Source organism: Taudactylus pleione, unplaced genomic scaffold (assembly GCF_031769625.1).
Source record: "Taudactylus pleione unplaced genomic scaffold, aTauple2 ptg000607l, whole genome shotgun sequence".
NCBI lineage: Eukaryota > Metazoa > Chordata > Amphibia > Anura > Myobatrachidae > Taudactylus > Taudactylus pleione.
Window position 1 is genome coordinate 1253997 of NW_028285009.1, and position 26324 is coordinate 1280320.

At 46.2% G+C, this 26324-nt stretch overlaps 1 protein-coding gene and 1 pseudogene across 4 annotated transcripts in view; both read right to left on the minus strand.

The window, feature by feature from the left end:
* LOC148480687 (uncharacterized) overlaps positions 1-6100 on the minus strand; it is a 45659-nt pseudogene extending 39559 nt beyond the window's left edge. Inside the window, exons 1-3 of the transcript XR_015871949.1 lie at positions 5783-6100; positions 4383-4667; positions 189-502 (exon numbers count right to left, since the gene is read on the minus strand). The product of XR_015871949.1 is annotated as an uncharacterized LOC148480687 (transcript). The remainder of the gene's footprint in view (positions 1-188; positions 503-4382; positions 4668-5782) is intronic.
* A 2578-nt stretch (positions 6101-8678) lies between these two features.
* On the minus strand, positions 8679-21775 carry WDR6 (WD repeat domain 6). 3 transcript variants are annotated; one of them, XM_088454002.1, is made up of 7 exons: positions 21710-21775; positions 20557-20664; positions 16215-18642; positions 13973-14071; positions 12555-12671; positions 11716-11831; positions 8679-9238 (listed from the first exon to the last, which is right to left on the minus strand). In XM_088454002.1, the coding sequence occupies exons 2-7, from the start codon at positions 20621-20623 to the stop codon at positions 8796-8798; spliced, it is 3270 nt and encodes a 1089-aa protein (XP_088310128.1). In that variant the 5' UTR covers positions 20624-20664; positions 21710-21775; the 3' UTR covers positions 8679-8795. The 3 variants fall into 3 exon arrangements, with proteins under 3 accessions (XP_088310128.1, XP_088310129.1, XP_088310130.1); XM_088454003.1 differs by lacking the exon at positions 21710-21775 and adding an exon at positions 21574-21656; XM_088454004.1 differs by lacking the exon at positions 21710-21775 and adding an exon at positions 21214-21231.
* Positions 21776-26324: the final 4549 nt, after the last annotated feature.

A 26324-nucleotide genomic window follows, 5' to 3' on the forward strand; every position in this document is an offset into this window, starting at 1 on the left:
GGTGGACTTGACGGGCATGGACCTGCTTTTCCGCCCTCACTTACGTCACTTCCAGGTACAAATACTGAAGGGGATCTATACACAACCTTTTGTCTACCCTTTCGCCATGTTTCACTTATAGTTCGGCGCTGCGGAGCGCTATGGCGCCTTATACATCAACGTTGTAACAAAGCACAGGACTTGCATACCTTATGTAGACAGCCGCCCTGATGAATTCTTCTGTTACCATTCCAATCAGTCCAGTCTCCCAGGGCTAAAGTTGCTGAGAGTTCAGACTTTGGGTGAGATATAGACACTTGGGTATCAGCTGCACCATCATAGGGCTGTAACAAGGCAGCCACCTTCCTACACCCCTCCTGCTCTCCTCTCCCTTTTTTGGGGACACTTGTCTGCTGCATGCTGGACCACGTCGCCTCTGTTCCTCAGTTGCCCGACAGTAACATTTTAACAATTCGGGGTCATCGTCAATAATTTTCCTACTCTTTATCCTTGCTCCAAGCCCCTGCACCGATACGAGTCCAAGTTCAATGTCCAAGTGTCAGTCGTGCAGCACAGAACCTCTTACTGAGGGCTCTGATGAAAGGGAGGGGGCGTATAAATTATTAATAAGACCCTTGGGTTCGAAGTATAGCAGCCTTTCATGGGTGGCAAATGCTTAATAATTCAGACAAGTGCTGGCAATGCACATTTGTATTCAATATAAAACCTGGCAGTGAATGTGACCTGGGGTATCTTGTTCAAGTCAATATAATAAGGGACAGAAACTCAGGACCTTCAAGCTGGTGAGGTCAGCGTCTGTACGGGACACATCAATCGCTCGCTCAACGTCTCACTGCGCTTAGCTAACCGGTTTCAAAATAAACTATTGGGATTTATTTATTTTACCATACTTTACCATACCTACGATATACAGGGCTATTTTCTGTAGAAATAGGTTCAGGAACTGTGCGTGGAGATATAGAAAAACAATTATATATATATATATTTATTTACTGTTTAGAAAAGAAGTCACTGAAAGGGGTCTTTAATATAAAACTTATCTTCTGGAAAATACATTTTGGCCCAGGACAGTCAATGTGAGGTTCAAGAACTGGGGCCCTGATTCAGAGCCGGACGCTCTGAAAGATCGCTCGCTCTGAATCAGGGGTATTTTTTTTTGTTCGGCCTCCTGGCCGCTCGCATAGCTGTGGGTGACCACTCCCAGCTATTGTGAGCGACCAGGATGATGGTCGCGATGGTCAAGACCATCGCGACCATCGGGCTTGCGACGAGACCCTTGTGGTAGGGTTTCGTGGCCGCAAGCCCCAGAGAGCTTCTGGCTCTAATAGAGCCAGAAGATCTCCCACTGACATCACTGGTGATGCCAGTGGGGCCGCCCACAAACGGCAGGTGTTCGCATGGGAACGCCTCCGTTTGTGAAGCCACACCCCTGCCACGCCTACAAAACGGGGCGAGCTGAAGATTAACATCGACAGCCGCACCTTTTGGAGTGAGCCACGGAGCGAGTGCTTTTTGCGCTCGCTCTGGGGCTCTCGTGTGCGCACTGGGCCACCATTGACCTGCTTGCGAGCGGGTCTGAATCGGGCCCTGAGTTGTGTGAAAAATAACACTGACGGATATATATATATATATATATATATATATACACACACACACACACTACCCAGCATTTCCCAAACTCCGTCATTACAGTCCAGGTTTTGAGGATATTCATGCTTGAGCACAGGTGGCTTAATTAGTACCTGTCAATGTGATTTAACAATTTGAACTCAAGCATGGATATATCCTTAAAACCTGGACTGTCACGGCAGAGTTTGGGAGACTGTGGTCTAACCCAATATTATTTATGTTTTTCTCAAACGGTTGGGAATGAGAGAGCCAAGACCAGTATCTTACCTAGCGCCCACAGAGTAATAATCAGGCTCTGATGAATATATATAACAGGACCACACCCAGGAATATCAGTTAATAAGCACCTGGGGATAGACTGAAAAAAGTTTGTATTACATTTGAAAAGCAGGTGCCCTAAGCAAGTGTGACCACAACATTTAAATAAATTACAGGCTTAATCCATGGCACTCAGCCATCTGGGGTGCCCATGGTATGTGACCACACCATCTACATAAAAAATATCATACAAACTCGGCACTCGTATTGGCACAGGAAGTCTGCTTTCCAAATGAGAACTCCTAGAATGAACACTGCAGAGATGGCCAGGAGGTGACCCTTGGCCCATGTCAGAATGTGTGACACTTCTGTCATTGCTGCCCGACTTCGAGTGTCTCCTCGAGTCTAAGCCACTGTTGCGACATTGTCGGACTGAACCTTTACAGGTTACCATGAAGTATGTGTTGGGCCAGTGTGAGAGCCCTCAGACGGCTCAAAGTTCCAATATGTTGATTGGCAGGGTTGAATCGACTGATGTCCAATGGCCCTGAAAGGAATACGGACTGGTCACAGCGCCCTAGCCCCTGAGACTGGCATCTGTTGTAAGGATTACCCAGTCCGGGATCCAAAAAGGGGCGACCCTTGATTAGATGAGATGGCTATAGCCACCCAAATAGAGACAGACGCACCTCTGAAGAGAGCATTATCGTCTGAACATTGATCCGATGGAGAAACCCGTTCCACCTGGAGAGTATCAGTTTTTGTAAAGGCCTGGAATGGAACTGAGCATATTCCACAATGTCGAAGGTGGACACCATGGATTCCAGAACCAGCATTACTGAGTGTATGGATCCTCGTCGACTGTGGAGACATCTGTGCGCTCGAAGTTGAAGAGTGGAGATCATGTCTGACGTCAGAAAGATTCTCTGATCCTGAGAATCCCGCAGGACTCCCAGATGAATCATTCTTTGTGAGGGAATCAGGGAGGACTTTATCCCATTTGATTAACCATCTGTGCTTATGAAGGAAAGCAATGGTTAACTGGAAATGGCTTTGAATCATCTCTGGGGATCCTGCTAAAAGCAGACGGCCGTCCAGATACAGTAGCAGTCGGATACCCTGTGCAGGTGAATTTAAACAGATAATGGGGAAAAGTGAGAAAGGCGCTCCTGGGGATGAGAAACCAGAGTCTCTTATGCAGCCTAGAGCCACTCAAATTCCTTTCACCTGGAGGACAAATCTAGTAATGCAAACAACACTGGGTGAATGGTTCACTGGCGCGTTCCCCTTATTGTAAATTACAATGTGGCACTGAAGACAAAGATGAACTGAATCCACTTTAATAAACACATCAGCCCTCTAATAGGGCAAACAATCTCTTAAAAATCAAAAATTCTGGGATCAATAATCCAGATAAAAACATAAATAACATATAATCATAAATAAAATGTTGAACATAAAAAAATATTACTTAAATACACGATGCTTCTATTTCTTTTTTTTTTTTTTTAAATTTAGGTTTTTTTTGTTATTGGAGTTTTCACAAAACCAACACTCAATACAAACAGTAACAATAATAATTGCATATTTCAGTAAAAAACATATACATCATCGTATCAAATAAGGGTATATTTACACCGTAATATGGTACAGAAATATTCAGTATTTTAAATAACCCTAACATGTCTTCAAATTTTAAACATCATCTCGACTTTATAAAAATGTTGCATATATTACAAACATATCCAATTGGTACCACTCAGTCCTAAACACAAAATATTCTTATACAATATCACAATTAGGACATCTATTCCACCATATTATTTAATACACACACCCATATCCTACGGTAAACAAAACCTACTTTTATTATAGAAAAAACGGTATTTTATATATTGTATATATAAAAAAAATAATAATAATAACAATAAAATAAAAGAGAGAAGAGGAGCTTCTCCCAAACCTACAGTAAATCATACAATCATTTAAACAACAATTGGCCATTACACTTCAGGGAGAGCATAACTGGACCTGTACCAACTACCCCAAATACGGTCATATTTAAATTCAGCCTTTCGAGTTAAATACAGATATTTCTCTTGTCTGGCAGTGGTGCGAACCAGCGCCAGCCAAGCACGGAAGTCTGGACCCTGAGAGGCCAACCAATTGCAAGCTATACTGACTTTAGCTAAAGTACACAAGTTGATAACCAACTGCCTTTCATATTTATCAAGAGTGGTATCGTCCAGAACACCCAAACAGCATACCAAAGCGGTGAGGAGAGGAGCTTGAATCCCAATATTGGAAAGAACCTGTATAACCCTGCGCCAAAATGTCTGAACTGTGGGGCACTCCCAGAGTAAGTGCCAGAATGTTCCAACAGCCATCCGGCATCTTGGACAAACATTAGAGGCAAGGCCCCCAAATTTCACCAGCCTAGTTGGAGTTAGATAGACTCTATGCAAGATATATAGCTGGATTTGTTGGAATCTCACAGAGGCAGTGGAGATTCGGGGAATACTCAAAGCCATATCCCAGTCTTTGTCATCTATTAAGCCCACATCTGCCTCCCATTTTCCTTTAAGATCAAGTAGCCTGGATTCATATTGAAAAGACGACAGGTATAAATAAATAAAGGACAAAGACCTAAGGGGACCCAATGAAGTGAGTACTGTCTTGATGGGAAAAGGCTGAATATCAGGCGGACTAGCACCAAACTGAACACCGAGGGCATGCCGCAGATATCTGTAAAAATTAGTTTTCGGTAAGGAAAACTCCTCCTGTAATTGAATAAAGGATTTAAGTGTAGAGCCGTCATATAACTGACCCAGTGAGTTAATGCCTTTGGTGCCCCACACTTGTCTAACCTCAAGTGAACTCAATTCAGATAATGCCCTGGAGTTCCATAAGGGTACATCAGGATCCAGTCCAGAAGAGTGCGTGATATTAATGGTAGCCCGCCAGACCTTGACAGCCTGTATTAGTATCTGGGGAAGAGGTTTATTAACCCTGTCACTCAACAAGGCCTGTAAGGGTGTGTGACCAGGGGAGGCCTGAGACACCAACAGTGAGTGTAATGCATTAGGGGAGTTTATCTTGAAGCCATTCTCTCACATACGTTAGTTGTGTCGCGTAATAGTATAGTCGGAAATTAGGCAGCGCTAACCCACCGGCAGACTTAGGTCTCATCAGTATTTTAAGTGTAACTCGAGGTCGTCATATCAAGGAAGATAGCATGTTGTCCAGTCTACGGAATACTGAGGCTGGAATAAACACTGGGGACTGTTGAGGTATATACACTATCTTAGGTTGTACTGTCATCTTTATTAGGTTTATCCTGCCTGTAACCGTGAGGGGCAGCTTACTCCAAATTTTAATGTTGACTTTTAGGTAGTCAAATAGTGGATCCAGATTGAGCCTTATAAAGTCAAGCGGGGAGTAATGTAATGTAGACGCCCAAATATTTAAATTGGGAAAGAGGTATGGGAGGAAGTACAGGTGGTTGTCCTCTAAGAGGAAGGATATAGAATTTATTCCAATTAATTTTTAACCCAGAGTAAACACCAAATATATTAATAACCTGTAAAACTATAGGCATAGCCTCTATATAATTGGTTAAAAATAACAGCAGATCATCGGCGTATAAAACCACAGTATCGTTTCTGGTGCCTATCTTAAGACCTACAATCTTAGGGTGTGACCTTAATACACAAGCAAGAGGCTCAATTGCCAACGCAAAAAGGGCCGGGGACTGTGGGCAGCCCTGCCTCGTGCCCCTTTCTATTAAGAAAGGAGAGGAGATAAATCCATTGACAGAGATCCTAGCAACTGGCCTATAGTATAATAACTGAACCCACCGCAAATACACTGGTCCAAAACCCATACATTTCATGACCTCCCACAGGAACGGCCACTCCACAGAATCAAAAGCCTTAGCTGCATCCAAAGACACAATGACTGAGGAGGACTCATCCCCATGAGAGGCCTGAACATGAGTAAACAGGCGCCTCACATTTATAGAAGTGGATTTGCCCGGCATAAAGCCGGATTGATCCGAGTGGACCAAAGAGGTGATGACCTGATTTAGTCTTAAAGACAGAATTTTGGCAAGAATTTTTATGTCCGTTGGTATCAGGGAAATAGGACGGTACGAGTCCGGGAACCTGGGGTCCTTGTCTGGTTTTAATAATACAATAATTAGGGCCTCTGACATGGATGGTGGAAGAGAATTCAATTCAAACAGGTCATTATATAGCTCTAATAGTTTAGGGAGAAATACTTTAGCATGTTTTTTGTAGACCTCTAATGGGATACCATCCGTACCCAGCGCCTTACCCCCAGGGAAGGAATCAATGGCCCTCCTTACCTCCTCTGCAGTTAGTGGAGCATCAAGAAAGGCCCTAGCTTCTGAGGAAAGGCTTTGCAACTCAATTGATGTAATATATGCACATAACTCTTTCAAAATAAAAGTGACAAATGGGATTTCTAAACGTCCTTGTAGAATGATAGGAAAACATCAGCTATAACAGAGATGGACGTGACCACACCGCCATCCCCTCCCACAATCTCTGAAATGGTATTAACAGGTCTGGTGGACTGGACCAATCTTGCTAGATAGCTACCTGGTTTATCAGCATACATGTAATGGGAATTAGCACGAAATTGGAGTTGACGATTAGTTCTATCTGTTAAGTGGGCAGACCAAGCCTCCTGAGCAGACAACCATTCGATTCTAGAAACATCAAGCCCATCTTGTAAGAATTGCAGTTCAGAATTTCTACAAGTGCGATGCTTCTATTTCTTAAAGTGCTAGCTGTAGGTTCAATGTGCAATAAAGTGTCCGTGCATATGGAATAAACAACTTTCAAATTGGAATAAAAAAGAAGAATGTCTCACCATCAAAAATACTTTTTCTTTTCAGTATTATTTGCTGTAGGTCCACTTTATAAGTAAAGTGTCCGTACATATAAGATAAAACATCAATCAACTAGATTCATACCATCAGGAAAAGAGTGGGGCCCCTTGACCTTCCGGACCTAGGAACTCCGGAGGGCTGGACAAGGGGAAAGATGTAATGGGCCCCAAAGCTTATACCAGATGGTTTCAATCCTCAGTCACTGACCCAACGCGTTTCGACCGTCTCCTGGGTCTTTATCAAGGCTTATTATATTATATGAATTATATTATATTGACTACAATCTCTATATATTGTTTGGCACACTGTTATTATTTATTGATTCTTCATTTAGGAGGTTATTTTGGTGATGTTGATTTTTTATGTCATATGTTTATTATTTTTAAAGAAAATATTTTTCCTTTCAGGTATGTTTCAACTTAATATGTCGGTCTATTGAATTATGTCTTTTTATGCGTAAGCTCTGTTTTTTGTCCTTGTCCGTTTGGATGCTACTATATGTGCATTGTGACACATTTCATTATTGCTGGCATTGTTATTACTGTGAGTCCGGTTGCTGGGTGACCTATTTACTGTTGTTATTGTCTTTTCACTGATTGGTGTTGTAGTTATCACGTGGTCCGACCCCTCAGTGACACTGATGCAGGTGCTCTTTGTGAGGTCACACTTACGCACAGGATGCCGCGTGCATGCGGTGACACGGACGGTCCGGAGGGGGTATATAGGTGAGTAGATTTGTTTGTGTATTTATGCCCTGAGGAAAATGTTTACATAAATAAATTAAACGTTGGTTACACCTGGTGTCCTGTGATATTACTGCAATGAGTGCCGCCCAACTTCTGATGCTGCATATCGTAACCCACCTTATTTGGAGGCTTATGTGAGGAAGGCATCTGCACTTTGATAGAATATTGGATTGGAGAAGAGTGCTGCTGGAGTGAATTGTTTATATATTATATATATATATATATATATATATATATATATATATATATACACACACACACACACACAATATACTGCAAATGGCACTACAATCAACTGCCCAGATTCAGTGCCTGGGAAGGCTATAGCGCTGTGTACACTGACCCAAAGGAGAGGTACGCAGGGGGACTGTACCAAACGCCGTCCTAGGAGATCTGCGATGCACCATAGAGATAAAATGGCAACCGGAGACCTCAGAGGAAGCGTGGCCCATTGAGGAAGCAGCTCAGCAAAGCCAGACCTTAGACTGGAAAGGCGCGCTGAGCTGTGGGGAGGAGCTGCTACAACAGGGAAGGCTGTCTCCCTTGGCTGACTATTAACCCCCGGAACACAGGCTTCCCATGCCGATATTGTCCCTGGTGGTCTAGTGGAAGCGCAGGGTATGGGGGGCCTGCGTCCACCTCAGTGCATCCGGTCTGTCCCGAGACCAGAGGCAATGACTGCTCATACATGGGTCACCGCAAGCGGAGACCTGCCTTACCTTGTCCCCGTACATCCGGCCGAAGTCTGGGTAGTCCGAGGGGGCCCGGCTAGCATGGACCCTGTTGTCCCGCAAATATCCCCTGATCAGCACTGGCATCGCGGTGTCACGGAGCGGCAGCACAGACGTCCAATGGACAGTCTGTTGCTGTGCGCTCTGGAGATAGTTTTATCAGAAATCATAAAAATAAAATTAAATTAAATAGCTGCGATAACAGTGACTCGACTCCGGCCGGGCACCAACTCAAACTGAAGTGCCTCTGGCTCGGGGGGTGGGGTTATAGGGAGAGTGGACCCAGTGCATCCTGGGAGCTGAAAGCTTTAACTGCGTGGTGCCCGGATTTTTTTTCCCCAACCTATAGCCCAAGGTCTCCCTGTGGAGCCTATGGACCCTGAAGAAGAAATATAATATAAATTAGATTTTTTTTATTATATATAAAAAGCTAACTTTATTTGGTTTGTATGTTACCTTCTATAAACACTGACATACATGAAAGATCACGTGTTCTTCCTGCATGTTCCCAGGCACCTAGTGTTTAAGCCTCACAATCTCCAGCCCTTGTCCGCAGAGCGCACACAAGTGACAGTCATTAGAGCGTTCCCAGCAGTCTAACTCAGACACGTCCGCCACGTGACAAAATCTGGTGGCCATGTGCCGAAGGCCGCTGTCCCCAAGGCCCCACAGGATCAGGCGTTGGTCAACAGACACCGACACCAAGAGGTCCTCCCTGAGGATGCGCAGGCCGGTGACATGAGCGGCGTGAGCAGAGGCGGCTGAGAACGATTTGAGTAGCTGGGAGTCGCGGGTCTCGCAGTCTTCAGACACGTGGTCCAATGTTAGCCAGCAAACGTGGACTGAATTGTCGTCTCCCCCACTTGCCACCATATAATGACCAGCTGTATTCTTCCGCACATGGAGGCTGTTGATACCACACTGGTGAGCGGAGACGGTGAAGCAGGGCGCTCCTAGGTCTGTGGGGAAAACAAAATGGCGCTCTGTTGTTATCCTTATAACAATTAGCATTTTCCTAATTCTGAGAGAGTAGTTTCATTTAAAAGTAGATTTTTTTTTAAGCATCTTCCCTAAACAATATGCTCTAAAACAGGGGTTCCCACACTAACAGTCCAGGTTTTAAGGATAGCCATACTTGAGCACAGGTGACATAATTAGTGCCTCAGTTATTTTGATTTAACCACCTGTGCTGAAGCATGGATATCACTAAAACCAGGACTGTTAGTGTGCCTTGAGGACCGAGGTTGGGAATTACTGCTCTAAAGGGTAAAACCCTCCCCTCATATTGCAAGTATTATTTATTCGGTACATTCTAGAAGATGATGATAGCTAGAACCTGATTAGTTGCTATAGCAACACCTCCACTTTGCTTTGTTTTAGAAGCTTTAGTAAATCTACCTCAAAATATAAAAAATCCGGTGCATTTACATGAGACTAAATGGTTGTTACTTTATGTTATTTACAATACTGGGTGCTGAAGGTCAGACAGAATGACAGCGTAACCCCCACTTATCACAGCCATATGTCAGCGATGGAGCCGGTATCGGATTCTCTCCTTTGTTGTAACCCAGGGGAAATCACTCAGCGCTTAATGAATGTGTAATGAGTCTGATAATGTGCTCTCTGCACCTGAAGTGCTCCTACAATGTCACCCTACAGAACATGTGCGCTCGTATTACGCCAGACAACCACCAGAGCTCTGCTAATCTCCCCCTCCTCAGCGGCCAATAACAACCACTGACACATTGCATAACTCCCTTATCTCACTACAGCTCCCATTGGTCCAGCTGTGCCACCGGAACCTGCTGACGGAGGAGGATTGGAGATGCATTTCCGCAGTCACTGGTAAATGGTAATGACATGTTACAACCAAAGGGCAGGGAAGGTGGGACTACAGCCCCAGGCCTCCACATAATAATAGGCCCGTCATCGTGACAGCGTAAGATGACCGGCCGATCAGATGGCCACAAGGTTGGCCATAAATTCTAGGCATTAAACTTGTATTTCTATTTTCCTCACAATATAATATGACAACTTTTACAAATATAGGGAGAAAATAAGGTTGATAGTGTCAAGGGTGTACACGCCCACATGGTATTGGACACACCCACACAGTGCTGATCACACCCAAATCGCCCTGGCCACACCCACACAGCTCTGGTCACATGTGGCCCTTAATCTAGCCTTGACAAATATTCAGAATTGGTTTGGAAGCTATAGAAGTGTTGCAGATCTTGCGGGGGTACAAGACACAGGACGGCAGTGGTTATGGCAGCACTGAGAACACTTCCTGTTCATACACTAAGCCCTAATGACATCTGTCAGGTAATGCCAGGACAAGAGGGAAGCTTAGGGCCTGATGGACTATAACAAGAAGTTCTATGGCAAGGAGCAGGTTAGTGGTCAGAAAGTGAGGTCACGGTCCTAGCCAGACTTAAGGTTAGAGATGTCTGTAGCCAAAGTGAAGGTCAGAGAGCCGGGAGCGTAGCCAGGGATAGGAGAGGACAGACGAACGGAGAAACGCTAGATCACAGATGAACAGAATTATAATCGCAGTTCATTCTATTGACTGCAGATTGATATGACCCAAAATTCCTGGGACTGGCGGCAAGGAGGTAGTGGGTGTGTAGCCCGAACTGCGCATGCTACAGGCAAATCCATAGGGTACAAGAGTGAGGTGCTACAGGAAAATCCATAGGCTACAAGAGTAAGGTGCTACAGGCAGATCCATAGGGTACAAGAGTGAGGTGCTACAGATAGATCCATAGGGTACAAGAGTAAGGTGCTACAGGCAAATCCATAGGGTACAAGAGTAAGAAGCAAAAGCCAAATCCATAAGGTACAAGAGTAAGGTGCTACAGGCAGATCCATAGGGTACAAGAGTGAGGTGCTACAGGCTAATCCATCGCGTACAAGAGTAAGAAGCAAAAGCCAAATCCATAAGGTACAAGAGTAAGGTGCTACAGATAGATCCATAGGGTACAAGAGAAAGGTGCTAAGGCAAATCCATAGGGTACAAGAGAAAGGTGCTAAGGCAAATCCATAGGGTACAAGAGAAAGGTGCTAAGGCAAATCCATAGGGTACAAGAGTAAGGTAGATACTATAAAATAGGTTTAATATAGCAAGATCCTACAGACCAGCCTATAAGCTGTGAGACCAATTCAATGGGAACCTCTATATCAGTACTTCTAATGTAACCTAAAACATTAACTATAAAATCCAAACAGCACCCCTAGTGGTCACATTATGACAATAAATCAGAGAACACTAACACAGCAAGTGACAAACTGCGGACAGCGAACCTAGATTATATAAAGATACAATGTTTACTCCGCATAATGTGCCATATTACATTACTATATCCCCTAAAGGCTGAAGATACAAGACAACAGCTGTGGTCAATAACATATAGGAAGATGAAAGAGAGAGACTCACCCTGAGGCTGGATGTCCGTATGCTCCTTCTCCAGCATTTTTCCAGCATTGCCAATGGTGCTGGTGATATCCCAGAAAGCAATGCGGCCATCCGTAGCCGCGCTGCACAGCATAACTCTGCGATAAGGATGAAACGAGTACCGGTTACCAGACTGTGTTAAACACATAGGGGGTATAATTACTAAAGTGCTGGGTTTTTAGAAGTGGAGATGTTGCCCATAGCAACAATCAGATTCTAGTTATTATTTTCTAGAAGGTGCTAGATAAATGTTAAGTACAATCTGAATGGTTGCTATGGGCAAAATCTCCACTTCTAAAAAACTCGCACTTTAGTAAATATACCCCCTGGACGTTAAGCATCTATGCGTCCGACAAGCGATATAGGGGAATCAGAAGCAGTATAGAAATGCTGGCTGAGTTTATGAGACAAGCAGGACGTATAGTACCAGCAATTAAATTGCACTCATCGCCTAAACATAATATAGGCAGCTATTGTGCGAGCCCACCATTATTCATAGAATGCAGCCTATCAAGAACCAGTGACATCAGCGAGGCATGAGGCATGAAGCACCTCCTGAACGTTCCTCCACATGCATTCAGCAATGTCATTGGATCTCAGTGAACTGAAAGACTGCATTGCCATGAAGGGCGTTTCAGTCCACAACCAGCTGATTTTCCGGTGTGAAGGCAAAAATAGTAAGAATGTCTAATTGAAAGCTGCCCTTACCTAACGAGTAGTGGCATAGCATAGACCTAAACAACCGAGGACAGATGCCATGTTGGTTTTGTGTCAAACATTGCTTAGGAGAACATGAAGAAGAAGTTTATTGGGAATTTTACCTGGAACAGTTGGCAGATTGGTGCACAAACGTCTCCACTTTCAGCACACAGCGCTGGTGATAACAAGTCTCCGCCGCCAGGATCATCCGCCGGGAACGCTCACACATCACAAAGAACCTGGGGGGGGAAACACAGAAACTGTGCGAAAAGATGGCCACGTCCTTGTGCTGGAGGTTTGGCGACTTTGCCTGGTTTATTGGCTTGGAATAACCTTGTGCTGCAGCTAGGCCTCACAGTATGATCTCCCCTTTCATTCCTTCATGAAGGCCGACTGCAGGGGAGAACCACTCAGAATTCAGGTCCAACAGCAAAAGTTAAGACTTGGGGCTCGTCTCTGATTTGCAAGAAACAAGCAAGTAACACTGTGCCTGGGCAAAACCAGGCTGCACCCCAGGTGGGGCAGATGTAACATGTGTAGAGAATTAGATTTGGGAGGGATGTGTTAAAAATTAAGTCTAAATTGCAGTGTAAAAATACAGCTGTTCAACATTTGTGGGCTACATGCAAAAGCAGCCAGTATTTACCCCACATGCAAAATATATAAATGTATTTGCGGGATGCAGTTGAGTTGCCGGCAGTCGGGATGCCAGTGCTGGATCCCGACGGCGAGTTCTAGGGTTAGGGGGAGGGTTGGTATTAGGGTTAGGCAACAGGGGGAGAGTTGAGGTTAGGCTGCGGGGGAGGGGGGGGTAGATTTAGGCTGGAGGGAGAGGGGAGAGGGATCCTAACCCTGTCGAGATGCCGGCGTCGGGATTCACCCCGCCGGGGTCCTCAGCTCCGACATCCCGTACTCAACCCGTATTTTCACCCCTTGCAGTGCAGCATAATTTATAACGGTGCAAAGTTACTTTCTCTTCTTTGTTTTACTCCCAGTCCAGAATCTGTCCCTTTATGTGCAAAATGTTACCCATGTAAAATAGCAATGACGATCTGCATTTTTTATGTTTAAATATAAAATATACACCGTAGATTGTGTCATTTTAAGTTGCACATAACATTGCATCATGGGAAATATTAAATTTTTTTTTTTTTTTACTGCAGTTCAATCCAGCAGAACAGAGGTTAAAGGTCAATGTGTAGGATAAAGTGAGTGCAGCAGAGCAGAGGTTATAGGTCAATGTGTAGGATAAAGTGAGTGCAGCAGAACAGAGGTTATAGGTCTATGTGTAGGATAAAGTGAGTGCAGCAGAACAGAGGTTATAGGTCAATGTGTAGGATAAAGTGAGTGCAGCAGAACAGAGGTTATAGGTCAATGTGTAGGATAAAGTGAGTGCAGCAGAACAGAGGTTAAAGGTCAATGTGTAGGATAAAGTGAGTGCAGCAGAGCAGAGGTTATAGGTCTATGTGTAGGATAAAGTGAGTGCTCAATTATTGATCAGAGACTCATTGACAATTCACTGCACTCCAAGTGCACGCACCTTACAGATCCATCGCTGCAGGCAGCCGCCAGGTACAGACAGGCGGAGGCTGGGGCTCTGCCGTCCGAAATCTCATCCAGCGCTCTTAGTGACATGTACCTAATAAGTGGTGGGTGACACGAGACACCAGGCGTTTACACAGCCAGCAAGAAGTAAACGGTTATTTTAACTTAACAGCCTTTACTGCTCCCTGGGTATACATGCATAGCAGGTTAAGAAACACTACTCTAGAACCAGGAACCAAAATGTTTTAAAGCATAAGCTTATCTTAAAAACAACAATGAAAAAAAGTAATATAATATAATGTGCTTGCTTCAAAGTTGTACCCTATGTTGATGATGTCACGTCTCTGAGGTATAAAGTATAATGCAGGAGAAACATCAACCCTTGGACAGAGATAAAGTGAAGACAGATAAAGCTTCTACCTGTCATTGTACAGGCTTCTACCATCAGCGTCTACCTGTCATTGTACAGTCTTCTACCTGTCATTGTACAGGCTTCTACCATCAGCATCTACCTGTCATTGTACAGTCTTCTACCATCAGCGTCTACCTGTCATTGTACAGTCTTCTACCATCACCTGTCATTGTAGTCATCTACCATCAGCGTCTACCTGTCATTGTACAGGCTTCTACCTGTCATTGTACAGTCTTCTACCATCAGCGTCTACCTGTCATTGTACAGTCTTCTACCATCAGCATCTACCTGTCATTGTACAGTCTTCTACCATCACCTGTCATTGTAGTCATCTACCATCAGCGTCTACCTGCCATTGTACAGGCTTCTACTATCAGCTTCTACCTGTCATTGTACAGTCTTCTACCATCAGCTTCTACCTGTCATTGTACAGTCTTCTACCATCAGCTTCTACCTGTCATTGTACAGTCTTCTACCATCAGCTTCTACCTGTCATTGTACAGTCTTCTACCATCAGCGTCTACCTGTCATTGTACAGTCTTCTACCATCAGCTTCTACCTGTCATTGTACAGTCTTCTACCATCAGCTTCTACCTGTCATTGTACAGTCTTCTACCATCAGCGTCTACCTGTCATTGTACAGGCTTCTACCATCAGCTTCTACCTGTCATTGTACAGTCTTCTACCATCAGCTTCTACCTGTCATTGTACAGTCTTCTACCATCAGCTTCTACCTGTCATTGTAGTCATCTACCATCAGCGTCTACCTGTCATTGTACAGGCTTCTACCATCAGCTTCTACCTGTCATTGTGCAGTCTTCTACCATCAGCGTCTACCTGTCATTGTACAGTCTTCTACCATCAGCTTCTACCTGTCATTGTAGTCTTCTACCATCACCTGTCATTGTAGTCATCTACCATCAGCTTCTACCTGTCATTGTACAGGCTTCTACCATCAGCTTCTACCTGTCATTGTACAGTCTTCTACCATCAGCTTCTACCTGTCATTGTACAGTCTTCTACCATCAGCTTCTACCTGTCATTGTACAGGCTTCTACCATCAGCGTCTACCTGTCATTGTACAGGCTTCTACCATCAGCTTCTACCTGTCATTGTACAGTCTTCTACCATCAGCTTCTACCTGTCATTGTACAGTCTTCTACCATCAGCTTCTACCTGTCATTGTACAATCTTCTACCATCAGCTTCTACCTGTCATTGTACAATCTTCTACCATCACCTGTCATTGTAGTCATCTACCATCAGCGTCTACCTGTCATTGTACAGCCTTCTACCATCAGCTTCTACCTGTCATTGTACAGTCTTTTACCATCAGCCTCTACCTGTCATTGTACAGTCTTCTACCATCAGCATCTACCTGTCATTGTACAGTCTTCTACCATCAGCTTCTACCTGTCATTGTACTGTCTTCTACCATCAACGTCTACCTGTCATTATACAGTCTTCTACCATCAGCATCTACCTGTCATTGTACAGTCTTCTACCATCAGCGTCTACCTGTCATTGTACAGTCTTCTACCATCAGCTTCTACCTGTCATTGTACAATCTTCTACCATCAGCTTCTACCTGTCAGTGTACAGGCTGTGTTTGAAAAACGACTGAAGCTGATGGGTTGGTACTTTCTCTCTCTCTCTCCACTTTCTCTGTAAGGTTTAAAACATCACCCCCAATAAGCACTGTGCTTTAGTAATTTGGTAGACTACATTGTAGGGAGTATGGGTACAGTCCACAAAATAGTGGCCTCCACTGTCAGTGGCAGATAAGTTTGCTTAAATAATGATCATACCTTAGTGGAATCAGTTACCTGGTTTCAGGGTCCATCTTGACCATTTTGTGCTTGTTCTTCACTCTGTCCCAGTGCTCGTCCAGTCTGTGGGAAGCCAAGTGGATGACTTGACATGTAACATGGCCAGTAGACTCTTGGATGACTACGCGATAGACCTCAATCTCAGCCCGACCGCCTGCAGTGAACAGCACAGCGGAGAAGACATCATTGTCCCGTTCTTCGTGTTTGGTTCTAGCTAACGCCAAGGTTTTCACACTGGAGAGGTGATCACTGATGGTAGAGAGACAGCATATCTGTCTAGAGACCTCGTTAAAGGACAATACACTAACGGTGGTGTCTTCGCTGCCTGTAATAAGAATATCTAGATTTTCCTTACTGGAATTCTTGATAGTTCCAGCGTACTTAACACAAGTCAGCTCTCTGCCATGGAGGGACTCCTTGATTACATTCTGAAGTCGTTCAACCGGTTGACTTTGATAGGCAAATATATCACCAGATTTGATATAGGCAAACACTTCAGTCGGTCCTTCCTTCTTGTAGCTCCAAGATCTGTGTCCTCCCCCGCAAGGAATGCAATGAAGTTTCTCATTGGCTCTCGCACTCCAAATCACAAAGTCTGTGGAGTGGAAGCCGAGTATTTCTAAGTCGCCATCTGGTGTGAAGGACAGACGTTCAATCCATTCCATCCCCTTGTAAGACTTCAATTTGCGGAGCATGATTAGCTGCCCTCCTTCTACCTTCAGCTGGCGGTAAAAGCCATCACGACCACTACTGTACACAAACCCATCCTGGCAAGCGACCGATGTTACTCCTAGTTTGCCGTGAATTCCAAACAGAACAAAAAGAGGGCCTTCCCCTTGTGGAATGCACTCTGCAGGACTCAGATGTTCCTCCTTAGACACAGAGCCTTTGGAGGTACTCAGATAGGGTGCATGGTCATTCTGCGAGGATACGTGTGCTTCTGCAACCTTCATAGGAAACAGCATCAATGACCCTCTGCGATCGCCGCACACAATCAGATCTTCCTTCGGCAGAAATACTATGCTAGTGTGCCACCTATGCTTGCAGGGCGGTAAAATGAACCGACGATTCTCCGAGGCCAAGATGACATTTCCAGACACATCCTTGACTTGAAGCCAAACTACTAATCCATTGGGACCAGAAGAGAAAAGATTACATGTCTCTGAAGATGGGCTTGATGGTGGAACCCAAGTCAAACTGTGGACTTTACCTTCGTGATGCTTGAGTTCCATGTACGTTTGAACAGGTGAAAGCGAGAAGACCTTAACGCCACCTGTGATATTGCCTATAGCACATAGCGTGCTGCTTGAGGATTTAAACACGTCAAGGAGACTGTATGATCTGTAGTTCTCATCCTCTAATATAAAGTTCCACTCTTTGCTGATAAAATCATAAGTGTATATACCACCCATGTCAGTCATGACAACAAGACAATGGACATCCACCATTGCTATTGCCTTTGGAGCCCCGATGCCATGAGCAGAGCTAAAATTTAGGTTTAAAAGCCCATTAGATGGGGAAGATCTTCCTTTAATGTGCCAAAGTCTGATACCAAAGTCTGCACCCCCAGTCGCTACCCAACCAAGCTGATCTTGGACAGCAACGGCTCGGATGCCTCGACCCTTGTGGCCTTTGAAACGATGGATGATGTCGCCACTGTAACTCCATACAATGCAAGCTGAGTCTTCCCCGATACTGACCATGTTGTCTTGGAGAAGTCTGACTGACCACACCCGTGACTGATGCCCGTACAACACATGAAGACACTGAACTTCCGCATCAGAGTGCGCGAGATCACCCACCTTCCATACCCTGAGGCTGCGATCATCAGAGGCGGAAGCCAGAATTCCTCTTTGCTTCTCATAGAATATGCTAAATATTACACCTTTATGGCCGCTTATTCTCCTTTGGGGTTCTATCCTTCCTTCTGGATTCGATGCGTCGGACACATTCCAGATGACTAGCTGGTTGAAAACCGTCCCCGAGATCAGCGTAAGGCTGTCCCAGTTGTCGCCCACAAGGTGGGCAGAATACAGGATGCATTTCTCAGAACAGTGAACTTCTTTCAGGACCCTTTCGCACCTATAGTCATAAAGTGCTACTGAATTGTGGCCCAAGGCAATACCAAGATGAGCTGCAGCCTGGGCGCCTTCTCCGAGCCACTGTACGTCCCATATCCAATCGTGCAGCTCTCTGCGCTCACAAGTTCTGGACAAGTTCACGTCATTCGCAGTGATGCTAATTTTCAGGACAATAAGCGCTTTACTCCCAAACACACACAGCAGAGATTCTGCCACTCCCAAGCCTGCCGCATCACGGGGCTTTATCCCATGTATAGTACAACCCCGGAGTACGTTATGTGGAGTCCTCTGTGGGTTATGGGACTTGCTTTTTAAGCTATAAACCGCAAGATTAGGGCCTTCGCCTAGAGAAGAAAAACACACAAAACCTCAACTGTAATAAATATAACCCAGATAAAATAAAATAAATAAGTATAAGGAAAAATGAGTGGCGATGGGGGGGGGGGGTTTCAATTCAAAGTGCCCCCCATGAGCATACATAGTGGAGACAGCAATTCTATGAATTAAGCAAATGCTCAAGAATTTCAAAGCCAATCAAATCATTAGGCAACAGTGCTTCAGTAGTGTAATGAATTCTAGTTGAACCTGAACCTAATTTTACATATCCGGTTAAATCAGGAGTAGCCTAAACGATAAAATGTTATATTTATTTTAAATCTGTGACTTGCGTAATAAAACTGCAGGGAAATCAGGATTTGGGTCCAGTTGGCCAGAATACTGCGACAGGCACTAACGCCGGGTAACACACTGGGACGTCCGGCAATCGTGACGATGTTCAGGGTGATTTTCATGATTGCCGGTACACACTGCAGCGATCACTCGTTCCGTCCATCATTAACATGCATGGCCACACATGCGATATTGTCAGGTTTGATGTGCAGGACATCAAACCTGACAAAGTCGCGCGCGACCGCAGGAACGCGCATATCGTGCATACACACCGCATGCAATGCACGATATGTTGTTACGATTTGGCCAAAACGGAACAACATCGCTCCAGTGTATACCAAGCATTAGGGGTATACCGTATGTACTAAAGTGCGGGTTTTTAGAAGTGGAGCTGTTGTCCATAGCAACTAGTTTCTAGCTATTATCTTCTAGAAGGTGCTAGATAAATGATAAGTAGAATCTGATTTTGAGGACGAAAATAAATGTATTCCATTTTGGAATAAGGCTGTAACATAACAAAATGTGGAAAAAGTGAAGCGTTGTGAATACTTTCCGGATGCACTGTACATTATAAATCACCGTCAGACTATCCCAGTTAGTACATGCAGTCAGCCTGTCATAAAATCAAGAACTACATAAGGTTTGTATGTTCTACCCATGTGTGCACGGGCTGCCTCCAGTTACTGCGGTGTCCTCCATTTTATTGGCTTCTAACTAAGGGCCTGATTCAGACCCACTCGCAAGCGGCTGTCCGCTCGCAAGTGGGTCGATGTTGTGCACTGCGCATGCGCACGACGGCGGGAGCTCCGTCGTGCGCATGCGCCAGACGCGACGAGCGAAGGACTTTCCTTCGCTCGTTGTGTCTGATCAAAGGGGGCGTGCTGTCGATGTTGATTGACAGCACGCCCCCTTTGGTGGGCGTGCCAGGGAAGTGCCTCCCTGACGGGGGCGTTCCCAAGGGAACGCCTACCGTCAGAAGCCGGCCCACTGACATCACTAGTGATGTCAGTGGGAGTGATTTTTTCTCTGATAGAGCCAAAATCACTCCGGGCCTTGCGGTTGAAAAACTCAACCGCAGGCTCCGGCTCGCAGTGGCGATGGTCGCGATGGTCAAGACCATCGCGGCCATCAAACTGCACGCTCGTATAGGCTGTGGGTGGTGACCCACAGCTATACGAGCGTCCAGGAGGACGCTCCATAATTATGGAGGGCGGCCCTCATTCAGAGCGTGCGCTCTGCTCAGAGCGTACGGCTCTGAATGAGGGCCTAAGTTGCACCTGGTGTGAGCAGGCGTCCCTGCGTTAGGGAATTTAGGTTGTAAGAACTACAGGGAGGGGGAGATGTGCCAGAGTAAAGCACTTTAAATGTACAACTCTGTGTAAAAGGTTGGTGCTACACAAATAAATTATTCTAAGAAAATAAATATATAAAACTTCATGGTAAAAGAATGTAAAGCTATACACAATGGAAAGAAATGTATTTGTTTAATAAAATAAAGATTCTTTATTGATTTTTTTTAAATCCTCGTATTCTCTATTGGCTGAGACTGTATTTAATGGCAAGAGCCTCGTTTAGCGAACCAATCTTACCCGCCAGAAGAAAGTCGCCCACGAACTCTAAGGCGGTAATCGGGGCCACCAGTAGCAAGGGCTCCATTTTAGCCTCATACACACGTTCCTCTGTGTAGCTCCATCACCCTAAAAACAATAGAGAGGTTGTTCTACTGGAGGAGATGATACAATAGGAAAAGAGCTTGTTCCTGGTAACCTAATGATATAACATGTGACATTGGGCTCGATTCTATTCTGTGCGGTGAATAGCGCTGGGAATCAGCTCCCTGGAGCTATTCAATACACCGCGCTGCTAAGCCCAACTAAGGATTTCTTCTCGCACCCCTCCGGGTATGCGAGCAGAAATCCGACAAAAGTCCAGGCACGAGGCTGTTTTCTGCCCTTCGCGCCTGGAAAACAGCATCGCGCCGGGAAGTTAGGTCGGGGAATGCCCGTTCTCGCGCCTTGAACAGGGTGTTTAGTTGCGAGAACGGGCATTCTCCGACTAAACATCGCGCAGAATAGAATAGCTCCGGGAGCTATCTCCGGCGCTATTTACAACGAAGACAATTGAATCGAACCCATTGTCATTTATTTGAGAGATGCTGCAACATTACATATTTAGTTATTACCAGTTACTAATACAGATCACACACATATTCTACAGAGCTTTACAGGGAGTATTTGGCCATTTACCTCAGTAACTGCCCCAGTGGAGCTTACAATCTATATTCCCTACCACATATACACACTAGGGTTATTTTTGTCCGTAAGCAGAGGAAGAAGGTACAAACTCCAAACAGGGCTGTGGTAGCAATCGAACCAAAGACCTCAGTGCTGTAAGGCAGTAATGCTAACCATTACACCTACTGTGCTGCCCTAAATATCTGGAAACTTAGCTCTAAAACTGCGGTTACTAATTAGCCTATGGAAAATAAGGGACATTTTATTATGTTACCAGTCACAAAGGTAAATGTAGAGAGCAGAGGCAGCCAACCTATAGCTCTCCTATTAGAGAACTACAAGTCCCAGCATGTACAGCTATCCCATGCTTACAAATCGCGCTTGGACTACTCAGTACACCGAACACTACTTATCAGGGATGTGCCTGGAATGAACCTATAAAAGATCCCCCCTGCTCCTGCCAACAATATATTCACTTATGTCGAGCTGCCAGTTCTTCCATACTCACACATGCTCCACGGCTACACTTCCGCCCGGCTCAGGCACGTGCTTCCGCTCCCTCAGCCCTCCTATCACAAAGCAGAATGCGGAGGCGTCGTCGACCAGTTCCTGGAATTAGAGAGAGAATCTTTCCAATTGGTTGGTGGGGGAGCAGGGCGGGGAATGCGCTGCAGCCAGAAGCCGTGCCCGTTGCTAGGTGACCTTGATGTCTTCTCAGCCATCGATGGTGATGAGGCAACAATAATAATAATACTAATAAAAAGTTGATACAGTAGAGGAAAAAGAAAAAAAAAGACGCATCTGTGTGCATTTGTATAAACGCCTCAATAAGGGGTACATTTACTAAGATGGGAGTTCTATATAAGAAGTGATGTTGCCCATGGCAACCAATCTAAGCGATTGCAGACGTGCTGGATACCATTGTCATCACCACGCTGGGGTCTGATTCAAAAGCAGACGCCGCTGCAGCGCTATTCAGTCGCTTTGCATATTTAGACGCACAATCGGTTGCAACATGGAAGCTTGCACCAGCCCTATGGCGTGTCTGGCTCGCCACCTCCATGTTACCTCATGGGAACATCCAATGTCTGTATTCCGAAGTAATAAATCATACTCTATCCCAGCGGTAACCATTGGGACGCATGCGCCATCTCGTGTCCGACAGCGACACTGCGTACATCTCTGAACCAGGCCCAGGATGCTAAGCGGCTGAATCTGAGGTAGACAAAGCTGTGTCTGTCCGTGTCTGCGTCTATTTGCGTTCGAACGTCTGTAACATTTTGCAAATGCTGCTACAAAGGCCGTCCCTGGTACACATCCGAGCATCTGAATGTGCCAGGGCTGAGATGCCCACTGTGTGCGCAACCATTTTCCACGATGCCCCATCTCTGTGCGTGCGCAAAGCCACCTCCCTGTCTCCGCCCGGGAACGCCCACTACATTCTTAGTACACTTCTCCGTGCATCTGAAATCGCAATTGCGACTCTCTACCAACACAATCGGAATCAATGCGCAGTGCGACTTCGATGCATCCTCGAAAGGAAAAAAAATGACCCCATATGACCCACGAATCGCTGGATTAAGGCACGAGGGGGCGGAGCCTAATGAAGGGAACAGCAGCTGCATAAAATGTAAGTGTATGTGTATCATCAGTGGCGTAACTAGGATATTTGGAGCCCAGGGCAAATGTAAAATGGAGCCCTCCCCCCCCCCCATTACGTGAAGGTGCGCGCAGCAAAAAATGGGCGTGGACACTTAAAAATGGGGCGTGTCAATATGACACACCCCTTTATCATCACATTACTTTCCATATGCACCTTAACCCCAGTAGTGCCCCTTATACAGTACCCCCAGTAGTGGTCCCCCTTAACCAGCCCCCCCATTAGTTCCCCTTATACAGTACCCCCAGTATGCAATGCCCCCAGTAGTGGTCCCCCTTATGCAGCCCCTCATTAGTTCACCTTATTCAGTGCCCCCAGCAGTGATTCCCCCCCCCCTATCCAGTGCTCCCTATTTAGTGCCCCCAGTAGTGGTCCCCGCAATGCAGTGCCCCTAGCAGTAAGCCCCTTATATAGTGCCCCCAGTAGTGGTCCCCTAGTAGTAAGCCCCTTATATAGTGCCCCCAGCAGTAGCCCCCACCCCCCCATGCAGTGCCCCCAGTAGTGGTCCCCCTTATGCAGGCCCCCAGCAGTGCCCCCACCCCCCCCAGGCAGTGCCCCCCGTAGTGGTCCCCCTTATGCAGGCCCCCAGCAGTGACCCCCTATCCAGTGCCCCCTATAGTGGTCCTCCCTATTTAGTGCCCCCAGTAGTGGTCCCCTAGTAGTAAGCCCCTTAAATAGTTCCACCAGTAGTAGTCCCCCCCCCAAGTAGACGTTCCCCCTCCTGATGCAGTGCCCCCAGTAATAGCTCCCCCCAGTAATGGTGCCCCCAGTAGCAGTAGTCCCCCCACCAGTAATGGTGCCCTCAGTAGTAGTAGTTCCCCCACCAGTAATAGCAGCCCACCCAAGTGAGTGTCCCCAGTAGTAGTAGCCCCCCCAGTAATGGTGTCCCTAGCAGTAGCAGCCCCCCCCCAAGTGAGAGTCCCCCCCCCCCCCCCGTAGAGCAGACACAAAAGTAAAAAAAAAAATACACTTACCTGAATCCACGCTCTTGCTCCAGACACCGCACGTCAGTCCTCCCGGGCTGGCGCGCTCTGCATTATGGGAGAGACATCATGACGTCTCTCCCATTACCCACTGCAGGAGCCGGCTCTTGTAGTGGGCGCGCAGCAGTCAATGAGAGTCTATCTGACTCTCATTGGCTGCTGATTCACACACATCTCCGCCTGCGCTGGCGGAGGATGTATGTGCAGCAGCAACCAATGAGAGTCTGTCTGACTCTCATTGGCTGCTGAATAACACACACATCGCTGCCGTGCTGGCGGCGATGTGTGTGTTAGCACAGTCTGAGCCCGCCCGCCTGCCACCCTCCTCCTGGCGCTATTGGGCAAGCGCTCATGGGGAGGGAAGGGGCTCAGCTGTGCAGCACAGGACCGGCGCTGGAAGCCTAGCGCTGGTCCTGTGTAAAATTGTAGCGTTGACCGCATTCACTGCGGCCGGCGCTACACTGGCTAACTAGGGCGGGCTGGTACCGTGGCCGGAGGCGCGAGGAGGTGCCGCCGGCCACGGTACCAGCCCGCCCTAGTTAGTCCCACTGCGCCCAGGGCACGTACCCCGCTCGCCTTGCCCTAGTTACGCCACTGTGTACCATACTTGCCTACCCTCCAGATTTGTTTGGAAGCCTCCCGAAATTGGGTGCCGCTCCCGGCCCCCCGGAAAGGCAGGCAAGCATCCCGGCCCCGGCGATGTGTCCGCACCCCCCGCGATTGTAAGTAAAAGCTCCGGGGGGGGCGGTGACGCGATTCGCGCTGTCGAGTCATCGTAGCTCCGCCCCCGGTTGCACAATGCCATTAATCACGGATTTGTGAAGAGGGAGCAGAGCCACAATGACGAGATTGTGCTGTAACGCCCCCATGCTCCGCCCGGAAGAAACTAAATGTCGGCAAGCCTGATGTGTACTGTTTTATTGTTTATATATGTGTATGTATGTGTTTATATGTATATATGTTGTGTTTTTGTGTATATGTGTATGTATTAGTTTATGTGTGTTTGTGTGTGTGTGTGTGTGTGTGTGTGTGTATGTATGTATGTGTTTATGTGTATATATGTTGTGTTTTTGTGTATGTGTGTGTGTGTATGTATGTATGTGTTTATGTGTATATACACTGGTGGCCAAAATTGCGGACACATTTTGAAATTTGAATGTTTATCAACTTCGAATGCTTATAAAAACGGTTTCACTTCACGCAGTGCAATTAGTCATATCAAATGAAAGGAAATTAATGCTGAATTCAACACAATAAACTGAGGTCATGAAAACAACAGTTAGGGTGAAAATCCCTGTGTACTTATGATGTTACTGTCCTATCAGTATTTCGTTGGGTATCCTTTATTTTTCAAGACCGCAGCAGTGATGTGATCCAGCATTGTGGGGCTAAGTGAAAATGGTCTTTCGTATGCAGCAATTGCGAGAGAAATTGGTGGGAATGTGACAACATAACTATACTACCCACAGTAGCGCACCCTCACACCTATCCTATTCTCCCCTATACTACCCACAGTAGCGCACCCTCACACCTATCCTATTCTCCACTATACTGCCCACAGTAGCGCACCCTCACACCAACCTAGTCTCCCCTATACTGTCCACAGTAGCACACCCTCACACCTATCCTATTCTCCCCTATACTACCCACAGTAGCGCACCCTCACACCTATCCTATTCTCCACTATACTGCCCATAGTAGCGCACCCTCACACCAACCTATTCTCCCCTATACTGTCCACACTAGCGGACCTCCACACCTCCCCTATACTGTCCACACTAGCACAACCTCACACCTACCCTATTCTCCCCTATACTGCCCACACCAGCTCATCCTCACACCTAACCTATTCTCCCCACACCAGCTCACCCTCACACCTAACCATTTCTCCCCTATACTGCCCACACCAGCTCAACCTCACACCTACCCTATTCTTCCCTATACCACCCACACTAGTGCACCCTCACACCTACCCTATTCTCCCCTATACTGTCCAAACTAGCTCACCCTCACACCTACCCAATTCTCCCCTATACTGCCCATACCAGCACACCCTGACACCTACCCTATACTACTCACACTAGCGCACCCTCACACCTACCCTATACTGCCCACACCAGCACTCTCACACATACCCTATTCTTCCCTATACTACCCACATTAGCACACCTCACACCTACCCTATACTACCCACACTAGTGTACCCTGACACCTACCTTATTCTCCCCACACTAGCACACCCTCATATCTATCCTATCCTATTCTCCCCTATACTGCCCACACTAGCGGATCTCCACACCTACTTTATTCCCCCCCTATACTGTCCACACTATGCGGACCTCACACCTAACCTATTCTCCCCTATACTACCCACAGTAGCGCACCCTCACACCTACCCTATTCTCACCTATACTGCCCACACTAGCATATCACACCTACCCTATTCTCCCCTATACTGCCCACATTAGCATATCACACCT

Bases quoted from the DNA above. Each gene is read 5' to 3' on its own strand.
- WDR6 (XM_088454002.1), bottom strand. From the start codon at position 20,623: ATGGAGCCCTTGCTACTGGTGGCCCCGATTACCGCCTTAGAGTTCGTG. The intron at 18,643-20,556 runs GTAAGATTGGTT...TTTCTTCTCTAG, and splicing joins GGGCGACTTTCTTCTGGCGG to GCGAAGGCCCTAATCTTGCG. The intron at 9,239-11,715 runs GTGAGTCTCTCT...TTTTCCCCACAG, and splicing joins TACGGACATCCAGCCTCAGG to ACCTAGGAGCGCCCTGCTTC.